Raw genomic sequence first — 21,707 nt, forward strand, 5'->3', positions numbered from 1 at the left:
CCCCTCTTGTTGGCAGAGAGAAAATGTTGTTGTTCTAAAGCTAATTTTCTTGCAAATCTATACACTGTCATGTCTAATGTGTATTCATGTGATATGAATGACTTAAAAATTACACCAAAATATATGGGCTAAAAAACAGTAGCTGACATGGGCTAGTTGATCTGGACATTTCTGACAAGTTATAAATAGGTATGCAATGATTGACATGACAAGAGGGCAACTGATTATGCACTATCCCAGACTTTGAGAACCACTGAGCTATTGGACTCCAAAGGTTAACAGCAAGGGGGATCCACCAATTGAGGGCAACAGAACACCATTTCACTACAATTGATCATTCAGTCTCAAGTGTTATTGATTGCAGTCTTAAAGGGGCAATGTACAGTTTGAACAAATCAGCACCACTGATTTGGTAAACTGCTGTGGGATGGGGCTTGAGAAATGGAACCACCAAATTCATGGACAGAGCTATGGATGCAAGTATTGACCATCTATGACAGGGGTAGGCAACCTTTGTCCTAGAATGTCACAGGCACTTCATGTTTTTTGATTAACTGACCTGGAAGACCAGCTGTTGAATTTAGGCAATCACTGAACTGATCAATTAACTAAGTAAATAAATCAGTGTGGTGCCTCGTTGGGACAAAATCCTGCAGTACCTGTGGCACTCCAGGAACAGGGTTACCTACCCCTGATCTATATCAAAAGTATTGCATTAATCATATTGAAGCTATACAGTGTTTGCAAACTAAATGAATAAAAACAAGTTTACATGTCGGGTTAGACAGTTGAATTAGGCTCATGGGGCATCTACGAGTTACATTCAATAATCAATGGGTATCCTACATAAAAATGTATTTAAAGGTCTAAAAACGATTGTAGCAACCTCAGATTGTCCATTTAAGTAGGCTAGCTAATTACTCTAGTTATCGTACTGACGACTTAAGTTTGCTCCAAAATGTTTTAGATAAACCCGTATCTCTGGAAGTAAATTAGGGCTAGAAGCCAGGCATCTAGTAAGTAGGTTAGGGTCAAGGAGGCATGTGCTGGCTATTGCTAGCTCAACAGTGCACAAACGGTCAGTACTGTAGATAGAATAATTAGTTTAACTAGCTCTCGACCTCTTTCCTATCTTCTTTGTAACCACCAGAAAGTTGGTAGCTTTGGCTTCAGGACAAGCTCTGATAACATTGTGAAATGCTAGGTAACTAGCAGCCCCCCCACTGTTGTACAAGCTAGCTTGCAATATAGCAGCGCTTGCTAATTATTGACGTTTAAACATGATGACGCTAGCTAGCTGATAACATACAGTTAATGTTAGCCAGCGAAACTACCCAAACGCTAGCAGCCTACAACACACTACAGCGATTAAAAGTGATGACAGCCTTTGGCAAGATAACACAATATATATATAAAAAACTAACATAGATAGCTAACTCATTCATAACCATACCTATGCGTGCATTTTAGCTACAACTTCTGCCACAAAAGAAATGCATTTGTTCCCCCAGTTTATGTCCGTGTTGGAACGTACCATGCCATTTTATTCTTCAATTCTAGGGGGACCACACTGAGATTAAAAACGCCATGGTGTAGCAATTCGACACGTTACACACTATTGCTATATTAAAAACACGTTATAAAATAACAATGAATAAATGTTCTCACACGAAACATAGTCAGATATGTTAAAACAATGTTGGGTTCCGTGATAAAGAACCACAGAAAGCGGTTGAAACAACATAGGCGTGGTTAAATGATGACACAGAATCTGATTGGTCAGAGTAGTTATTAGCAGGATTTAAAAAATGTCAAAGCATCAGCTGCTTGTGCATTGGCTACGTGGGTGGTGAACGTATTTTAACGATACGCTTACTACGTTCCTAAAATATTCGAGATATATCGAAAAAGGTGGTGTTTGAGGCTGTAACATTTGTTTAGGTAAGTGTGTTTAATGTTGTTTTATTTTTTTCACTAGCTACCAGCAACCTACATCTGTATTGTTCTAGATGTTTATATCAACTTTAATTAACGTTAATCAGTTTAACTAATACATTATAATTGGCCGTTTCACGGCACTTTGTTTGTATTCGTTACATTCCATTTTTGAGGGGTTCAGTACATGTAACTAAACAGTCTTGTTTGTCACCTTCACAGGGACAATGGAGAATTTAGAGGACCGTCTGAAGACCATGGTGAGAACATTCAGGCGAGAATGCCACCGGGTCCTTGAGTCAGAGAGAACTACCATCCACGGGGCAGATGGAATGTTGATTGTTCTACAGCTGGCCATTGCAGAGGTCAATAAACAGGTAAAACTGGTATCATTTTATAAGCTATGTAGGCCACTTGTCACAGCAAGGGATTCATTAGTTTCTTAGGGCCCCTGCAAGATTGAGAAAGCCCCCAACCTCCCCCAAATAGTAAAAAAAAAAAAAAATGTGAGCAGATCTGTTAACTTACTGGAATTATACAATTTGTGCCATGGGGCAAAGGAAAAAGATGGTTTTACAGGTACTTGTGCCATTCTGCAATGGGGCTGTGAATTTGTCATTTTAAAGCTAATTTCATGCTGTTCTACACATTTTGCCATGAGGCTGAGACTTTTTGTTGTTGCAGTTTTACAGCTGATTTCTGTTAATCCTTAGCATTTTTGACATGGCTTCTACTGTATTAATATTCTATTGGGGGAGGGCCATATGCTACAATATCAGTACTTCTTGCATTTACAACTTGTCTAAGTCCTAGCATCTACTGATTTCAGCTAGTGTATAGCTGTTGATTGACTGCGTTGTTTGAATGTAATAGTGGCAGTTAATATGTACAAATTATGGAATCATTAATCTAAATCTGGTTAGTTAACAAAAATACAGTGCAGACATTTTTCACATTCATTACTTTACTCCATCTTATCACAGCACTGGCAAACCATGGTCAACCAACTCCCTGACCAAAATGTCTCTTTATCCCATCAGAAGCTCAATGTCCGTTCTGGTATTTAAATTCCTTATTATTTTGGGTTTAGACCCCCCCCCCCCCAAGCCTGCGTGTTACGCAGTTGACTGTGGTCCTAACAGACATCGATACTGCGATCAAAGCCTTAACATTTAATGGCATAGCTCAAAGATGTGTTGTCACTAAGGCAATGAGTTTATCTGCACTCCTATTATAGCCATTTGGGCCTAGTTTCTCCTGATTGCATGGTCAGAAGACTCCTACAAAGAAATAATCATCATTTGTCCCACCCGTGGTCCCACCAGACTGTATGGGAGGATAATTCACCATGAACTATGCATTCTGATTCCCATCACAGGCAGCAGTCATGGCTTTAAGCCATCTGCTTTTGCTCTCTTCTGACAGGAGAGTGGAGAGTTCAGTGTTGCCCTGAGTGATGTCCTGATGGCCTGGAAACACTTACTATTAGACAAACTTCACCTGCCCCTTGACAACGACTCTTCCCGACCAGAGAACTATGACATCATCAGGAAAGAATATGACTCCTTTCTGAAGCGCACCAACACTATGGACCTGATTGATATCCACTCTATGTACAAACAGCTGAGGGTTGATCCAGACCCTGAGGAGCCTCTGAGCTCAGTGAGTATTAGGCCTGCTTGAAACTAGGATGATGGACCATGATTGGAAGTTTTAGTCAACTGCTTGATATAGTCTCAAAGGCCAGTTAACCTAACTGCTAAATCTGTGTTCATGTTGCCAAGGTCCAGCTGTTTCAGTTTCTGTCTAGTAACATGGAGACCTATGAGGTGAGGGATTCCCTGTCCCAGGTCCCCTTGACTCCATCAAGCAAGTCAAAGCCATGCAGCACACAGGTAAGCATGTATGAACATATCAGCATTATACAGGTCAGCATAATGTAAACAAACTGACTCCGTTCTCTCCACTCACATAAGCAAAGGTGGTTTGGCCATAATATTAAATGTTACATTGGCTCATATTATTGTGAAACAGTCAGTCAGCCTGGTAACTTTCATTCTCTCTTAGCTTTTCCAGTCTTTTTCAGGCACTGGAATCTCTCACTCTTATTAACAGGAACTTTAAATCATATCACTCAGATTTAAGAGCAAAATGTGAATTAAATTACCAGGCAGCTGTTTATAAAATGCAACAGACATTGTGGGCTAGGACATCCGCTGCTCTCTCCAGGCTGCTGCCCTGTCAACTGTCTGATTTATGAGTGGGTAGAATACGGGTTGCTACTGTAATACTGCCTGGGGATGACGAGGTTTATGAAATGTTGGTTTGGGTTGAAGATGGTGTTCTGACTTTAAATGGGACCGTGTGTGTAGTTTGTGGCATCAGCTGGTGGTTTTAAAGGCTCGTAAATCTCCCAATAGGTAGGAAAGGTGGTGAGGAGGGTCTTCTGCTCCTATCTGGATCAGCTGGTCAACTCCAAGAACGACCTGGCCCTAGCGCACACCCTTGACACCCCTGGCAGATCGCTCGGACGTGTAGCTTTTACTGACCTGAAGCGTGAAGCACGGAGCAAGAACATGTCACTCTTCTTGGTAAGAATGACAAATTGGCCTCTACTCTTTCCATGTTTCCAATCATTACACTCATCTATGGATTTCAGCAATGAATGTTGACATGACAATCCTATGGTCTCATGTTAATCATCTATATATTGCAGGCTGTGACATCATTTGTGAGAGCGGTCCAGCTGGGAGGAAAGGGCTATGCCCCTGCTGAGTCTGACCCCCTGAGGAAACATGTTAAAGGCCTGTCAGACTTTGTCCATTTTACAGACAACCTGGAGGAGATATTGGGAGACAACCCTGACCCGAGGTACTCAACCAGCTGGGTTGTATTCATTAGTGCACATCGTAGCAAAATGTTTTGGAATGGAAGATAAAAAAAACAACCCTTAATGGATAGGCCCATGTACTGTAGTGATTCCTGGTCTGTTTTCTTTTGTTTTGTGCCTAATGAATACCACCCTGGCCTGGCAGACTCCAACTCTGCTTATCCTTGTCATCAAATCCCACCTGCCCATTGCTGTGTACAGATCTGATTTCCCCCTAATGACTTCTGCCCCAGGTTCTCATTATAACATGTGAATTACTAAAACATGTTTATCTCGGCGACATCAAAGTAAAATTGACTAAAAGTCAAAAGATAATATGTTCCTTCCTTGGTTTGATAACTATTATCATCAAACTTCACCATTTCCTTGATCACTCATGGCCTTTGTATAATTACAGATTGATTCAGATTTTCTCCAAGCATTTGGCAGTGCCACAAATGTGGTTAAGAGATTGTTTGGTCATTCGATGAAAACGTGTGGACTGAACTTTCATCTAAAGCAATGGGAGAAGTCCTGTGTCACAACAAGGCCTAATTTCCCCTGAATTTCAGTAGCAACTACAGTGCTAGATCAACATCTTGGCACTCAGCTATATAGCGATAGTCCATAATATTGGATGTATTGTCCCAGTTCCCTCATAGCAGGGGCCTTCTTGCTATTTGACTGAGGATTTTCTCCCTGTTCTGCTGTGGTGCCTCTCTGATGGGACACTGGACTGATCTGATGCCAGAATGGCTCTTTCAACAGCCTGCACCCCTACCTCCCCCTTCACACCCTCAGTGGAGTACTGTATTTCCACACACAAACACCTTCTCTGAAGGGTTCAGGGCCTCTTGTTCAGCTAACATCTGGTATCCCAGATGATTCATTTCCCGAGGCTCACTCTCTTCTCATAATAGCTGGGTCAGGGAATCTAGACTGCTCCTTCTCCACCCCACCTTGCCACAGTGTTGACACTTGCTGCTCTTTTCACGCACCCCAATAATGTTGCAGTCACTTCATGGTCAGTGATGAGTAAACCTTTTGACAAAGGGAGCGTCTTTATCAATCTTTCTCCTCATGGCCTATAAGTAGGAGGCTGCTTTACATGTCTGCCTAATGGTTTAGATAATTGCAAGCATTTATAATATTTCATGTACACTTATTTTTCTTAGTATTGCTGGCGTTCGTCTGGTGACCAGTATCAGGGCAGCTCTGTTGAAGGGGCGGGCCAGTGGAGACATTGTGTATGCTGCAGCTGACGAGACCGCCAAGGACCTCAAAGAGCGCATCGCTCAGATCCATCTGTCCCACAGACTGCAGTCGGCTAGTGGGACAGGGATCAGCCCAGCCAGGGTATGAAGCCTTTCTGGGCCAACGACTCCAACCACTCTCAGCCTACATGTTCACGTCAATGCCCTTTTTGTTTGCTCCACATCAATGCCATCTTAACACTAGTGTTTTGTGTATATCCTCTTCAGCCTAGATACCATGCTATTAACCACGCCACTGCTTATGGAGGTCGGGAGACTGTGAAGGTCCTGATAGCATTGCTGGATGACGATGCTTTGGCTCCGCCTTGCAGGAACAAGGCAGTCTTACTCTCTGAGGATCAGGCTGTCCTCAGTGGGGGGGAGGGGACCTGCATGCTCACACTGTTCCGGTAAGCCTCATATCACGCGCTAATCAAAACTTAATGGGCTAATATTGAATGGGTTTTCACAGCCTCTCTAACCTCTAACTCATAAACAGCTGCTTTCAGTCTGATTGCTTCTGTGTCCTCAGATCCCCTGAGGTTCCCACTGGCTCCTCTCCAAAACCCCTGCAACACCGTGTCCAGGAGCGACAAGATCAACTCAAACTCAAGGTACACACACACACAGCTCGCCCACCTCCCACCCTCCAAGTAGGACCAGGACACCCGAATACAAAACATCGAATCAGATGTCCAAACATTGAAAAAAATAATGTCTTTATGTCCTGTAATTTCTCCCCGGTATTGCATTATTTATTTGCTCAGTTGACGCCCCTCGTCTTATAACTGGCTTCTACACGTTCACGTTTGTACAGCTGTGTTTTTGCTCCAAGCGTTAGTCCAGTGGGTTGCTCTGAGTGAGTCTGGGGTATAAAACTACTCTACACTCGGGATTCAAACTGGCAACCTCCCAGTGGCATGTTTTGTTATGCTTCTCAACAAGGCTCCACCTTCTTGGTTTGATAAGTAGCTGGTCAGAAGATGCTCCACTCTTCTGTTTTTGTCAATCCCTCTTGAGGGTTTGCCGGTTTACTGTGTCATTGTATAGCATTCCTAGATGTTTTCTCTCTTCATTTTCAGTAGGCCCAGGACAATACCAGTATCACAATTTTTCCATGGCAAAAAATTAAAACACAAAGCAGAACTCTTTTCTTTAAAAATAGTTTTTTTTTTAAAGGACACAGGTTGTCTGCTATAGCTTGGGGAATAAATGTGACTTGGTGACAATGTTTGTTGACGTGACGTTGTTGACGTTTTTTCTCGCCGCAATACTGAGTATCATGTTACTGGTATCGGCCCTATTTATCGGGATGTAAACTGATTGATATAACGAGCGGATGTGGACGGATTCTCACTCGGTGTGGTGTTTGCACCCTGGAAGGCTGTGGGCTTATCGACTTGCCTCAGTGTACATGTTTGCTGTTTCGATGCGCTAGTAGACTTGAGACCTGGCGCTAACATGCTGTGCACGTCAGTAACAAGTATACTGTTCCTCAAAAGCACCCAGTTAAATAGCAAATACAACCTGGATGTAGAAACTGCTTGCTCATCTAAAACAATTTTGTTTCAGATTTTAAAGGGGCTGGGTCGTTCTGTCTCTACATGAAATAGACTGGTTGAACCCCTTTCAAACGTGTGCTAAACACATTTTGTGGAAGTGGGCTCCTTTATTTGATTGCGCTAGCAGATGTCACTTTAGCTCCCCACATTCTGGCCCTCTTCCTGGAGTGCGCTGTAATGGTCCCTGGGCGGCCCACCGCTTCCTGAACTCGGCGGGCGGAAGCTTTCTGCATCCACTTCACTTTAAAGATGCCATATCTGTCGCCTAACTCGACGAGTAAGGGAAATTTGAATGGTTGTTTCCTGTTGTCTGCTGCATGTCTATCAATCCGGACCCCTGTCCAATAGTGTCATCATACAATGACGTCAGTCAACTGGCCCATGTGCAGATAGTCACATTTAGATTTTTGTGGTTCTTTTTTTCACATGATTTTGTCTGTTTCAGACTGAATAAACACGGCATAACAGTTATAACTTGAGCGCAAATGAAGTGCGCTTAATGATGTCTTGAATTGCATAATTTGGATGAATAGTATGACCCATTGATGTCTGTGATAATTTGATCTCTAATAAGATGCCTTTCAATGCTTTGAAGTATTTCTCTTCCCCATGAAATCCAAGCTGGCTCATAAGAGGAGCTGCCATAAGAACACAATGCGTCTGCCAACTTCTCACCTAATATCCTGATCTTGCAGGTGGGCTATTGGGCTTGTGTGCATGCATTCAAAAACAAACCTGAGAACAGAGCAATTGCTTGCACCTGCTGTTCCTTGATGTCTCATCGGGATGGGCTTACCTTACCTTGCCTGGCCAGGCCAACCAGTCTATAGAGGTTGTCTTAGGACAGCCTCTGAAGCGCCCCCCCCCCTCTCCCCGCATGTGATCCTCTCCCTGTAATAGAACAAGATGCTGCTGTTTCCAGCTGCTCTAATTGGATTAAGTGTGGGCCGCATGTCAGGATGTCATGGCAGTCTTCTACCTCCCTGCCTGTGTTATGTTATGTTCTCCCCTGTCCGTCATTATTTCTGGCGTTAGTGAGGCGTTTTTTATTAGCATGCAACGAGGGTACGTGTACATTTCATGCCTGATGAACTGAGTTCAATGTTGTTTTAGGTGCTCTTTGAGAAGTTTCTTGAATGGCCTTCTCTCAGGACTTTGATTTTATTTACCCCCCCTTTGCTTTACAGTCCCACCCAGCTTTGCACACCATTCTTTTTTCTCCACTGGATTCCTCCTTCCCTACTGTGCCTCTCCTGCCGGCCTGGAGGGAGAAATCTTTGAGTCGTGATAATCCCCAGCAGGCCCAGATCAGAGGATAAAGGAGTGGATCGGCCAGGTTTCCCGATAGCGATGGCATTTAGGCTTACGAATGTCTTTAACAATGCGTCTTTCCTACAACGGCTAAATATGTAACATGCGTTTCCCAAAACACCATGCAGCACAGTCGCTAAATGCCTCATTGGAGCGTGTCGAGACTGATGGGATCGACACAGCGCTGCTTTTGGATCCGCTTTCTTCATTCAAATCTTTTCTTAATTATATCACAATACTGACAGATATTACCACCCACTGCTGCAAATATTGACGTGGCTAATTGTAATGCCTACCTGATAAAAATGAATTTAAATTATTTTCCACATTGCACATATGATACAGAAGGCTACACATGTAATGTGTTGAAATTATAGAGTAGCCTAAAAGTAGAAATGTATAAATCAATTGATTGAAAGTGTGCCGAAGTCCTGTGTGAAGTCCTATGGCTGACATTTCACATTCTCCCAAACAATTGTACTTGTGTACATAATGTTGCTGCTAACGTCTATGACCGAAAATAACTTCTGGACATCAGAAAAGCGATTACTCGCCGCAGACCAACTTTTTCCTTCAAGGCCAGAAGGATATCCTGCTTTCCCTGTAACTGGTCCAGATCCATGCCTTTTGTGAAAAGATGCTGGAAATGAGGGCTGCAGATCGGGGATCCTTCTGAGAATCCAGAGGCGAGCGAGTAAACTCCCAATACCTTCCATTCTTGCTAACGTGCAATCTTTAGAAAACCAAATTGATGACCTAATATTAAGATTATCCTACCAACGGGACATTAAGATGTTGCAGTTATGTTTCACCGCGACGTGGCTGAATGAAGAAATGGACAATACAGGGCTGGCGGGATTTTCCATGTACCGGCAGAACAGACTATACCTCTGGTAAGACGAGGGGTGGGTGTGTCTTTGTCAATAACAGCTGGTGAGCGATGTCTAATATTAAATAACTCTCAACGTATTGATCTCCTGAAGTATGAGCTTGTGATGACCTTATGTGGTGGACTGCATCATATCTACCAAGAGTTATCTACACTGCTCAAAAAAGTAAAGGAACACTAAAATAACACATCCTAGATCTGAATGAAATATTTTTATGAAGTACTTTTTTTCTTTAAATAGTTGAATGTGCTGACAACAATCACACAAATTATCAATGGAAATCACATTTATCAACCCATGGAGGTCTGGATTTGGAGTCTCACTCAAAATTAAAGTGGATAACCACACTACTGGCTGATCCAACTTTGATGTAATGTCCTTAAAACAAGTCTAATGAGGCTCAGTAGTGTGTGTGTGTCCTACACGTGCCTGTATGACCTCCCTACAACACCTGGGCATGCTCCTGATGAGGTGGCGGATGGTCTCCTGAGGGATCTCCTCCCAGACCTGGACTAAAGCATCCGCCAACTCCTGGACAGTCTGTGGTGGATGGAGCGAGACATGATGTGCTCAATTGGATTCAGGTCTGGGGAACGGGCAGGCCAGTCCATAGCATCAATGCCTTCCTCTTGCAGGAACTGCTGACACACTCCAGCCACATGAGGTCTAGCATTGTCTTGCATTAGGAGGAACCCAGGGCCAACCGCACCAGCATATGTTCTCACAAGGGGTCTGAGTATCTCATCTCGGTACCTAAAGGCAGTCCGGCTACCTCTGGCGAGCACATGGAGGGCTGTGCGGCCCCCCAAAGAAATGCCACCCCTGCTCTGGCAGTGCTCCTCCTTGCACAAAGACTGAGGTAGCGGTCCTGCTGCTGGGTTGTTGGCCTCCTCCACGTCTCCTGATGTACTGACCTGTCTCCAAGTAGCGCCTACATGCTCTGGACACTACGCTGACAGACACGGCAAACCTTCTTGCCACAGCTCGCATTGATGTGCCATCCTGGATGAGCTGCACTACCTGAGCCACTTGTGTGGGTTGTAGTCTCCGTCTCATGCTACCACTAGAGTGAAAGCACCGCCAGCATTCAAAAGTGACCAACATCAGCCAGGAAGCATAGGAACTGAGAAGTGGTCTGTGGTCCCCACCTGCAGAACCACTCCTTTATTGGGGGTGTCTTGCTAATTGCTTATAATTTCCACCTGTTGTCTATTCCATTTGCACAACAGCATGTGAAATTTATTGTCAATCAGTGTTGCTTCCTAAGTGGACAGTTTGATTTCACTTAAGTGTGATTGACTTGGTGTTACATTGTGGTGTTGAAGTGTTCCCTTTATTTTTTTGAGCAGTGTATATTATTTGTAGCTGTCTCTTTACCAGCTCAAAGCGAAGCTGGCACTAAGACTGCTCTCAACCAACTCAAAAAGGCCATAAGCAAAGATGCTCACCTAGAAGCGACGCTCCTAGTGGCCGTGGACTTTAATGCAGGCAAACTTGAATCAATTTATCCACATTTTTACCAGCGTGTCACATGTGCAACCAGGGGGGAAAAAATCCTAGACCACCTTTACTCCACACACAGATGCATTTAAAGCTCTCCCCGCCCTCCATTTGACAAATCTGACTCCTGCTTACAAGCAAAAACTTTAGCAGGATGTACCAGTGACTCGCTCAATACGGAAGTGGTCTGACGCGGATGCTACACTACAGGACTGTTTTGCTAGCACAGACTGGAATATGTTCTGGGATTCATCCAATGGCATTGAGGAATACACCACCTTAGTCATGGGCGTCATCAATCAGTGCATTGACTTTGTCCCCACAGTGACTGTACGTACATATTCCAACCAGAATCCATGGATTATAGGCAACATCCGCCTCGAGCTAAAGTAGAATCCTACTACACCAGCGCTGACACGCGTCTGATGTTGCAGGGCTTAAACTATTTCACATTATAAAGGAAAACTCAGACGCAAGCTGCCCAGTGGCGCGAGCCTACCATGCTCGCTAAATACCTTATGCTCGCTTTGAGGCAAGCAACACTGAGGCATGCACGAGAGCACCAGCTGTTCTGGATGACAGTGTGATATAACGCTCTCAGTAGCCGCCGTGAACAAAACCTTTAAACAGATCAACATTCACAAAGCAGCTGGTCCAGACTGATTTACCAGGACATGTACTCAAAGCATGCTGAGACCAACTGTTAAGTGTCTTCACTGGCTTTTTCAACCTCTTCCTAACTGTCTAATTTCCAACCTGTTTCAAGCAGACCACCATAGTCCCTGTGTCCAAAGTGACTGTAACCTGCCCAAATGATTACCGCCCCGTGGCACCTACGTCGGTAACCATGAAGTGCTTTGAAAGACTGGTCATGGTTCACACCAACAGCATCCTCCCAGACACTAGACCCGCTCCAATTTGCATACTGCCCCAACAGATCTACAGATGCAATCTCAATCGCACTCCACACTGCCCTTTCTCACCTGGACAAAAAGAACAATGTGAGAATGCTGTTCATTGACCACAGCTCAGCATTCAACACCATAGTGCCTATGAAGCTCATCGCTAAGGACTCTGGGACTAAACACCTCCCCTGCAACTGGATCCTGGACTTCTTGACAGGCTGCCCCCAGGTGGTAAGTGTAGGCAACAACACATCTGCCACGCTGATCCTAACACATGGGCCCCTCAGGGGTGTGTGCTTAGTCCCCACCTGTATTCCCTGTTCACCCATGACTGCATGGCCAAACACGACTCCAACAACAAGTTTGCTGAAGACACAACTGTGGTAGGCCTGATCACTGACAACGATGAGACTGCCAGTTCTCTGACCTCCTTGTAGGAAATGTGGTGCCAGGACCACGACCTCCCTCAATGTGAGCAAGACAAAGGAGCTGATCGTGGACTACAGGAAAAGGTGAGCCAAACAGGCCCCCATAAACACAGACAGGGCTGTAGTAGAGCGGGTCTAGAGTTGCAAGTTCCTTGGTGTCCACTTCACCAACGAACTATCATGGTTCAAACATACCAAGACTGTTGTGAAGAGGGCACAACACCTTTTTCCCACTCAAAGAGACTGGAAAGATTTGGCATGGGTCCCCAGATCCTCAAGGTTCTACAGCTGCACCATCGAGCATCCTGACCAGTTGCATCACCGCCTGGTATCGCATCTGACCGTAAGGCGCTACAGATGGTAGTGCGTACGGCCCAGTACATCACTGTGGCCAAGCTTCCTGCCATCCAGAACCTACAGTTGAAGTCGGTAGTTTACATACACCTTAGCCAAATACATTTAAAACTCCAGTTTTTCACAATTCATGACATTTAATCCTAGTAAAAATTCCTTGTTTTAGGTGAGTTACGATCATCACTTTATTTGAAGAATGTGATAATTCTGACATTTCTTTCCCAGTGGGTCAGAAGTTTACATACACTCAATTAGTATTTGGTAGCATTGCCTTTTAAATTGTTTAACTTGGGTCAAACGTTTCGGGTAGCCTTCGACAAGTTTCACCCCCAATAAGTTGGGTGCATTTTGGCCCATTCCTCCTGACAGAGCTGGTGTAAATGAGTCGGGTTTGTAGGCCTCCTTCCTCTCTCACTTTTTCAGTTCTGCCCACATTTTCTATGGAATCGAGGTCAGTGCTTTGATGGCCACTCCAATAGCTTGAATTTGTTGTCCTTAAGCCATTTTGCCACAACTTTGGAAGTATGCTTGGGGTCATTGTCCATTTGGAAGACCCATTTGTGACCAACCTTTAACTTCCTGACTGTCTTGATGTTGCTTTAATATATCCACATTTTCCTCATGATGCCATCTCTTTTGATGTGCACCAGTCCCTCCTGCAGCAAAGCACCCCCCACAACGTGATGCTGCCACCCCTGTGCTTTACGGTTGGGATCGTGTTCTTCAGCTTGCAAGCATCCATTTTTCCTCCAAACATAACGATGGTCATTATGGCCAAACAGTTCTATTTTTGTTTCATCAGACCAGAGTACTTTGGAGAAATGTCCCCAAGTGCAGTTGCAAACCGTCTGGCTTTTTTTATGGTAGTTTTGGAGCTGTGGCTTCTTCCTTGCTGAGCGGCCTTTCCGGTTGTCGATATAGGGCTCTTTGTTTTACTGTGGATATAGATACTTTTGTACCGGTTTCCACCAGCATCTTCACAAGGTCCAGGCATTTTTGGACACCGATTATGGCCGACTTTTCACTCTCCGAGGAGACTGCATGGCAGGCTGACTACTTGTTATGCGAGTGCAGCAACGAGCCACGGTAAGTTGCTAACTAGCATTAAACTTCTTATAAGTTTGGTTTTTATATAAACTAGTAATTATGTTAAGATTATTATCTAGCTTGTTCTTCAACCAACGGGTGACTATTTTAAGTGTTTTTGTGAAAAAAAGCTCTTGTCGTTGCACCGCTGAACTTAAGCATAAACAACGATGCCGTTAAATCAATACACAAGCATATATTTTTAAACCTGCATATTTAGTTAATATTGCCTGCTAACTTGCATTTCTTTACTAAGGAAATTGTCACTTCTCTTGTTTTGTGCAAACAGTCAGGTTATATGCAACAGTTTGGGTTGCCTGGCTCGTTGCGAACTAGGTGAAGACCATTTCCTCAACTTAGTGTATGTAAACTTCTGACCCACTGGAATTGTGATGCAGTGAAATCTCTCTGTGTAAACAATTGTTGTAGTAATGACTTGTCATGCACAAAGGAGATGTCCTAACTGACTGGCAAACTATAGTTCGTTAACAAGAAATTTGTGTATATAGCCTCGTTATTGTTATTCTTTTTTATTTTGGCCAACTTCGTAGGTTTTATTTCTTCATCTGCACTGTTGATTAAGGACTTGTGAAGTCTACGCTTGTTGTATTCGGCGCATGTGGCAAGTAAAGTTTGATTTGAAATAACATTTATATTTCAAAGTAGTTATCTCGCTTTTCATTTGTAGCCTATTTTTATACATGGTGTGTCAATTGCAAAAACAACTTTGTATTTTTTATCGGTGGTCAAACGGATAAAACATGTTTTTTAGCGGGGGATCTGTATATAAAGAGAAGCAGGAGGGCAAAAAGCATGACACATTTAGCTGTTCTGAGTGTGAGGCAGGCATTAGATTAAGGCCGTTTTAAAGTGTGGCCTCTTCAAGTGCAATGTTAACGAGGGAGATTTTAACGCTGTCCCTACAACGGTTCTATCAAGGCCAAATTAATTTAAGAAGCTCTTGAGAAACCGGTCCCTGATCCCTGTACGTGGTTTGAGATGTTAACGGGGTAACTTTCAACTTGGGATAGCCAGTTCCATTGGCAATTTTAGCATGTATATCTTGGTGGTGCAAAGCCACTACACAACACTTAACAATGCATCAATTGCACTATAACTGTGACAAACGGTGCCCACAAACTGTTAGGGCCTACATGACTTTCACAACAGCAGAGCTTTCTTTTCAGCACTATTGAGTTAATCCTTACCACTGCTACACCTGACTTTCAGTCGAGCCTTGTCTGGCAGTGAAACAGTTTCAGCCTCATTTACTGCCTTTAAATAAATAAAAAACCTGCTGATATGGCTGACTTTCTGGTTTCTACTGACATTTGAGATGTACAAACTATGGCATAAGGGAATGATGAGCAGATGAGGCAATCCATAATTTTGATTAAGACATTAATGAACAAGATACGACTAGTTTTTCAGCACTTACATTTTTTTAATGACAGAATTCAGAACATGGGCAGTTCTTACAGTATTTGTCTTGAACTCACTGAAGTCGCAGATTTTTGAGTTTAGTTTTGAACACAGCAGAAGTCATGCTGGACTGACAGCATGGCCAATGTATTAAACCTCTTCTGGCCCATGATGTTGCAGGTGCATGTTTTATCCTTTTAAACTTGGAAAAGGTACCCAGATTTGGACCACACCCCCTCACCTTTGAATAGGAGGCTAGTGATTGCTTTTCAGCATTAGCCATTGATTTATTTTTAAAAATTCCACTTATGTAGGAAATAGTAAGTTCAACAATAAGGGATGCTGATGGCATTTACCTGTATGGTTGAGGATCTCCATATTGCAAATGTACGGTCCCTTACTAGATGTCAGTGTATTATTAAAATCGGCCAACGGCCTAAGGTCATGCCCCAGGGCCAGATCTTCCGGGAAGTCATCAAATAGTCTCTCGACATTTTGGTTTCCCTTTTAAAAAATTAATAAATGTTAACTTCTTGGTCATTTTTTCCATTGTGCTGGAATATTCCTCCAGGTGGCGACTGGCTGCTTGTTGCAAATGTACAAAACCTCACCAAACGGACATGGCCATTTCTCCCAATCGGAAAAGATTTTGAAGACAACTCTGTGAGCACAGGTTTGGCAAAATGGGCTTTTAGCGCAGAAACAAGATGGTGTAGAGGCCTCAATACTTTAAGGCCCATTTTCTGGGATTAAAGGTCAAACGTAATGCAGCACTAAGTTGTGGCGTGTTCAGACAAATCTGTCAAGGCAGGTTTTGAAGCTTTTTTTAACTTTTTTTTTTCTGAACATAGTCAGTCGACTGACTGAGGCTTACGGACACACACAGCCTGCAATAGTTACCTGTGTTCGACCCGTCAGACGTCGAGCTCTGAAACATTATATTTTCCCCTAAAGTTTCTGTCCGATAGGTCTTTCTGGGACCCCGTAGCAATGCCTGGAAAAAGTTCATTCTGAAACACTGTCGCTGCTCTGGCTCCGAATGACCTATTGAGCCGAAATCCAGGATCCACTCAGCTAGGCCTACACATGTCAGAACTGGACCTGCAGCTAGAACTTAACTATGTGTTTTTATGTTATTATTATGGTTTAAACAGAAGGTGCTGTGAATTTGGGCCTTCTCTGAAATGTGATAGTTGGCTTCTAAACGTGTTGGACAAAGTGGGTTTGGTGTCAGAATGATATCTTATTGACTGATTGCTGCTGACTTGATGGCTGACTTTTGTCCGTGTGCTATAAATTTAAACAGTGACGAACCATCACCAAATGGACTGGCTGAACTCAACACCAACGAGCGACTGAGCGGAACCACTATCGCTGCCCGGCCATCCCAAGTTCAACAGGCCAGTCAATTGGGCATTTCTGCAGTATATTAGAGCATGGTAAATGCCCGTTGTCAGACATGAGGCAGAGAACCCTATTACAGGGGCTGCGTCACTGGCATTTACCAAATAATTTAAAATCAGACTCTTAACCAAATGTGGGAAAGGGGTCTGAATCCACTGTGGCCGATGAGCACCGATACGTTATCTTATGACAAGATTTGAAAAGGATTTGCCAGTAGCTTGTTGACATGATGCCTGCCTGCTAGCTAAGATTGTGAAAGTATGATGATGACTCGATCAGTACAATCAAAGCTACGGTTGTTATGTCACTATCTGTGGCCAAATAACTTGAGCCTTAGATGTGCACTTCTAAAATAAATCTATGGCAGCACCCAAGGTGCCCTCGCAGGGCTGCCGGCCCAGACTGCATCCCTAGCCGCGTCATCAGAGCATGCGCAGACCAGCTGGCTGGTGTGTTTACGGACATGCTTCAAGACGGACACCATTGTTCCTGTTCCCAAGAAAGCTATTGCCCCATAGCACTCACTTCTGTTAAGTGCTTTGAGATGGGGCAAGGATCATATCACCTCCACCCTAGACCTACTCCAATTTGCTTACCACCCCAATAGGTCCGCAGACGCAAGCACCCTGCCCTAACCCATCTGGACAAGAGGAATACCTGTGTAAGAATGCTGTTCATCGACTACAGCTCAGCATTTAACACCATAGTACCCTTCAAGCTCATCATTAAGCTTGGGGCCCTGGGTCTCGATCCCGCCCTGTGCAACTGGGTCCTGGACTTCCTGATGGGCCTCCCCCAGGTGGTGAGGGTAGGAAACATCTCCACCCCGCTGATACTCAACACTGGGGCCCCACAAGGGTGCGTTCTCAGCCCCTCCTGTACTCCCTGTTCACCCATGACTGGCCATGCACGCCTCCAACTCAATCATCAAGTTTGCAGATGACACTAGAGGAGGTGAGGGCCCTTGGAGTGTGGTGTCAGGAAAATAACCTCTCACTCAATGTCAACAAAACAAAGGAGATTGTGGACTTCAGGAAACAAGAGGGCGCACCCCCTATCCACATCGACGGGACAGTAGTGAAGGTGCAGAGTGCCTCGGCGTACACATCACTGACAAACTGAAATGGCCCACCCACGCAGATAGTGTGGTGAAGAAATTTGGCTTGCCACCAAAAACACAAACTTTTACAGATGCACTTTTACAGATGCACAATCGAGAGCATCCTGTCGGGCTGTATCACTGCCCGGTATGGCAACTGCTCCGCCCAGAACCATAAGGCTCTCCAGAGGGTAGTGGGGTCTGCACAACGCATCACCGGGGGCAAAATACCTGCCCTCCAGGACACCTACACCACCCGATGTCACAGGAAGGCCATAAATATCATCAAGGATAACAACCACCCGAGCCACTGCCTGTTCACCCCGCTATCATCCAGAAGGAGAGGTTGGTACAGGTGCATTAAAGCTGGGATTGAGAGACCGACGCTGTTTTTCAGTCAAGACTGTTAAACAGACATGACTAACATTGAATGGCTGCTGACAACATACTGACTCAAATCACTAGCAACTTTAAACAATGCCACTTTATATAATGTTTACATACCCTCGCTTACTCTCCTCATATGTGCGTACAGTGGGGCAAAAAAGTATTGTCAGCCACCAATTGTGCAAGTTCTCCCACTTAAAAATGAGAGGCCTGTAATTTTTATCAAGGTACACTTCAATTATTACAGACAATGAGAAAAAATTGACCAAATACTTATTTTCCACCATAATTTGTTAATAAATTCATTAAAAATCCTACAATGTGATTATCTGGATTTTTTTCTTCTTATTTTGTCTGTCATAGTTGAAGTGTACCTATGATGAAAATTACAGGCCTCTCTCGTCTTTTTAAGTGGGAGACCTTGCAATATCGGTGGCTGACTAAATACTTTTTTGCCCCAGTGTATACTGTACTCTACCATCTACTGCATCTTGCCTATGCCATTCGGCCATTGCGCATCCATATATTTTTATTCATTCCTTTGTGTGTGTGTGTTAGGTATTACTGCATGGTCAGCACTAGAAGCACAAGCATTTTGCTACTCTCGAATTAACATTGCTTACCATGTGTATGTGACAAATAAAATGATTTGACATTGCCAATATAATTTGACATTGCCAATCGCTATGCTCTGTTTTCCGTTGGCTGTCCCACCACAAAAGCACTAGCTAAACTGCTGCGACCCTTTCCTGAATGACAGGTTGCCAGTTACACAAAAGTGCTCTCACCTTTAAGCCAGCTACATTTCTACAGTAACAAATATTTCAGAATGAACCTGATACCCGGCAGTTAAACTCCATTTATCCTTGAATGAAGTGTCCAAGCTGAAAGTTGAGGACCAATTCAATCTGATTCCCTCCCTCTTTTTTTAAGTATTTGATTTGTTCAAATGTTTGTTAAAATAAAAAATAAATGTAAAAAACCTGTAATGTGAAGCATGCATTTATCATAGTCGCTGGTTTGACTCCCCGATCCAACTTGTGAAAAAGCTGTTGCGCCTTTTGAGCAAGGCATTTAACCCAAATTAGTCTTAAATTGCACTTTAGTAATTACGATGCATTTGAAACTTCACTCACACAAGTTTTACTCTGACGTAACGTTATTTTATCAATGGGAGTGTGGGAGGTGTTTGTGCATTGATAAGCACACGACAGCAAAAATATATTAAAATAAACACTGCACTTCAACCCAATTAAACACCATCTCCTGCAGGATTTGCTTTGACTTCTTTCATTTTGATTTCATCAAGTCAAAGTGGCACTGACTCTCCCATGGATTAAGGCTTCGGCATTGTCTCGCAGCGTTTGACTAGCCTTCTGCGACATGCATAGTTATAAGCGGCAGGCGGACAAGCAATATACACTGTCGTAGTATGGATGAATCCTGAGAATGTGAAGTTAACTAAACCAAGCTAGTTTTAGAAAAACCTGAGTAGCGCTAAATTAATCATGGTATACCTCTAGGGCTGCTGGGATTGTGGGCCCTGGAGATCAGACGCACTACTTTTCTTGACTCCTCCAGATCAGCTAAAAAATAAATAAATGGGCTACTAGGTTCATTGTCTAATGGCGGCTTGGTTGATAACCTCCTTACGTCACAATTTTCTGTTTGAATAAACAAGCCCATTCCTGGAGTGCTACCATCTTGTATCTTCACTTCAACTCTAATCTAGTGCACCTGATCCTAATTATTATTATTATTATTATTTTTTTTAGGCCAGAGAGCGAACCATCCGATCTCAGTTTGCCTGCACGTACCAGGATGACTCGGAGCTGCCCCTCAACCGCATCCTGGACTTCCCCAGCACCATCCAGGTCACCACCTGTGTGCACCCGGCTCCTAAGCAGACCATCACTACTGTGGACTCCACCTCTGCTGTCAAGGAGCTGGGCAGAGGTAAAAAAAAATGTGTGGTTGTGACTTCATTCTCCCTTTCTCAGCAGAGACTTGTAACTGCATGTACTAATCATGCATGCTGGCGAACTGCTCCAGACTTCCTCACATAGTGCAGCGTAGCTACATGCCCCCCCCCCCCTTAAGGGAATGGCTTCTATTCCCTCTGACGCCACCGATTCGGCTTTATGCCCAGATCCACCTTCTCAGCCCAGACCTCGAACCCTGCCCAGTCCCTTCCCTGGGACTGGTACTTACGATCAACCTTTAAATGATTCCCCATTTTATAAAACCTGGCCGCCCCCACATCTGTAGTAAAAACCTAACCTCCCCCCTACTCTTTCTTTCTGTGGGAATCCAGGCTCCGCTCCATCGGGTTACATGACAAATGTTCACTTTCAGCTCGCTAGAATAAACACTCTGGCTGTTAAACTGCAGGCTAACGTCAGCAATTTCATCAGATCCCCCCCCTCCTTCCTCTCTTGTTATGTCAATTTTTTTTCAACCCCAATTGTTAAGCTCTATTACGGTTTCCTCTCTCCAGTGGAGGTTTACCCAGAGGCTGGGAGGAAAGAGGCCCAGGGAGGAGGCACGACCCGGGGGGTTGCCACAGCGCTAGGGCCCAGGAGTGGAAATGATGCCCCGAGCAGCAGTGTTGGCGTGGGCAGTCGGAAGACCAACATCCAGACAGAAGGAAGCAGCAAGGGCTGTAAACGGAAGCTGGTGGATTGTAGCGACCACTGTGGGTCAGGGAACCATCCCCCTCTGAAGAAACTCCCCACCAGATTGACAGGGAAGAATGGTGGGGCTAAAGCCCCCAGTAAGAAGAAACTGATTGCAGGACAGGGCAAGCTCACCAGCTTTTTCAGATTGTGAGCTACTCATTGTCGTAATGAAGTTGAAGGCAGTACTAGTAATGGCGCTTTATTTAATCAATGGTCTGTTGTCTTTGAAGCTGAATGTTCCGGAATCAATTGCACTTGTTTTCCCGCAGTGGCGCTTGGCCCGATTTCAGAGGATTTATTGTACTTTTTATTTATTTTTTCCTCTGTGCTTTCCAACGATTGACAGAAATAATTTTGAAAGAAAGATCACCAGCTGTGGTGTGTCTGGGAGAGTGTGATGCAGAAGAGCTGTTGAGGCAATATGGAAAGTCTGAGAGTGGTTGAAACCCAAGCAGATCTGTTTGATAGCCGATCTGTGGAGGATTGGCCTGCAGTTTATCTCCCTCTTAGACAAAAGCCCCCCGCCGGACACTTCTCCTCTCTTACATGCATCTTCACTACTACCAAAATAAATTCTATACAGTTTCGTATTTGATTTACCTGTATGATGAAGAATTGAAGCAT

The 21,707-nt window shown here is 44.0% G+C and overlaps 1 protein-coding gene across 1 annotated transcript; it reads left to right on the forward strand.

The window, feature by feature from the left end:
* The first annotated feature begins 1,801 nt into the window (after window positions 1–1,801).
* Window positions 1,802–21,673, forward strand: LOC123994487 (PCNA-interacting partner-like). Its single transcript, XM_046297127.1, has 11 exons — window positions 1,802–1,941; window positions 2,158–2,312; window positions 3,361–3,597; window positions 3,720–3,830; window positions 4,356–4,526; window positions 4,652–4,806; window positions 5,980–6,160; window positions 6,286–6,467; window positions 6,590–6,671; window positions 20,181–20,361; window positions 20,903–21,673. The coding sequence occupies exons 2-11, from the start codon at window positions 2,163–2,165 to the stop codon at window positions 21,232–21,234; spliced, it is 1,782 nt and encodes a 593-aa protein (XP_046153083.1). The 5' UTR covers window positions 1,802–1,941; window positions 2,158–2,162; the 3' UTR covers window positions 21,235–21,673.
* Window positions 21,674–21,707: the final 34 nt, after the last annotated feature.

The sequence above is a fragment of the Oncorhynchus gorbuscha genome, linkage group LG14 (genome assembly GCF_021184085.1).
Source record: "Oncorhynchus gorbuscha isolate QuinsamMale2020 ecotype Even-year linkage group LG14, OgorEven_v1.0, whole genome shotgun sequence".
Lineage (NCBI taxonomy): Eukaryota > Metazoa > Chordata > Actinopteri > Salmoniformes > Salmonidae > Oncorhynchus > Oncorhynchus gorbuscha.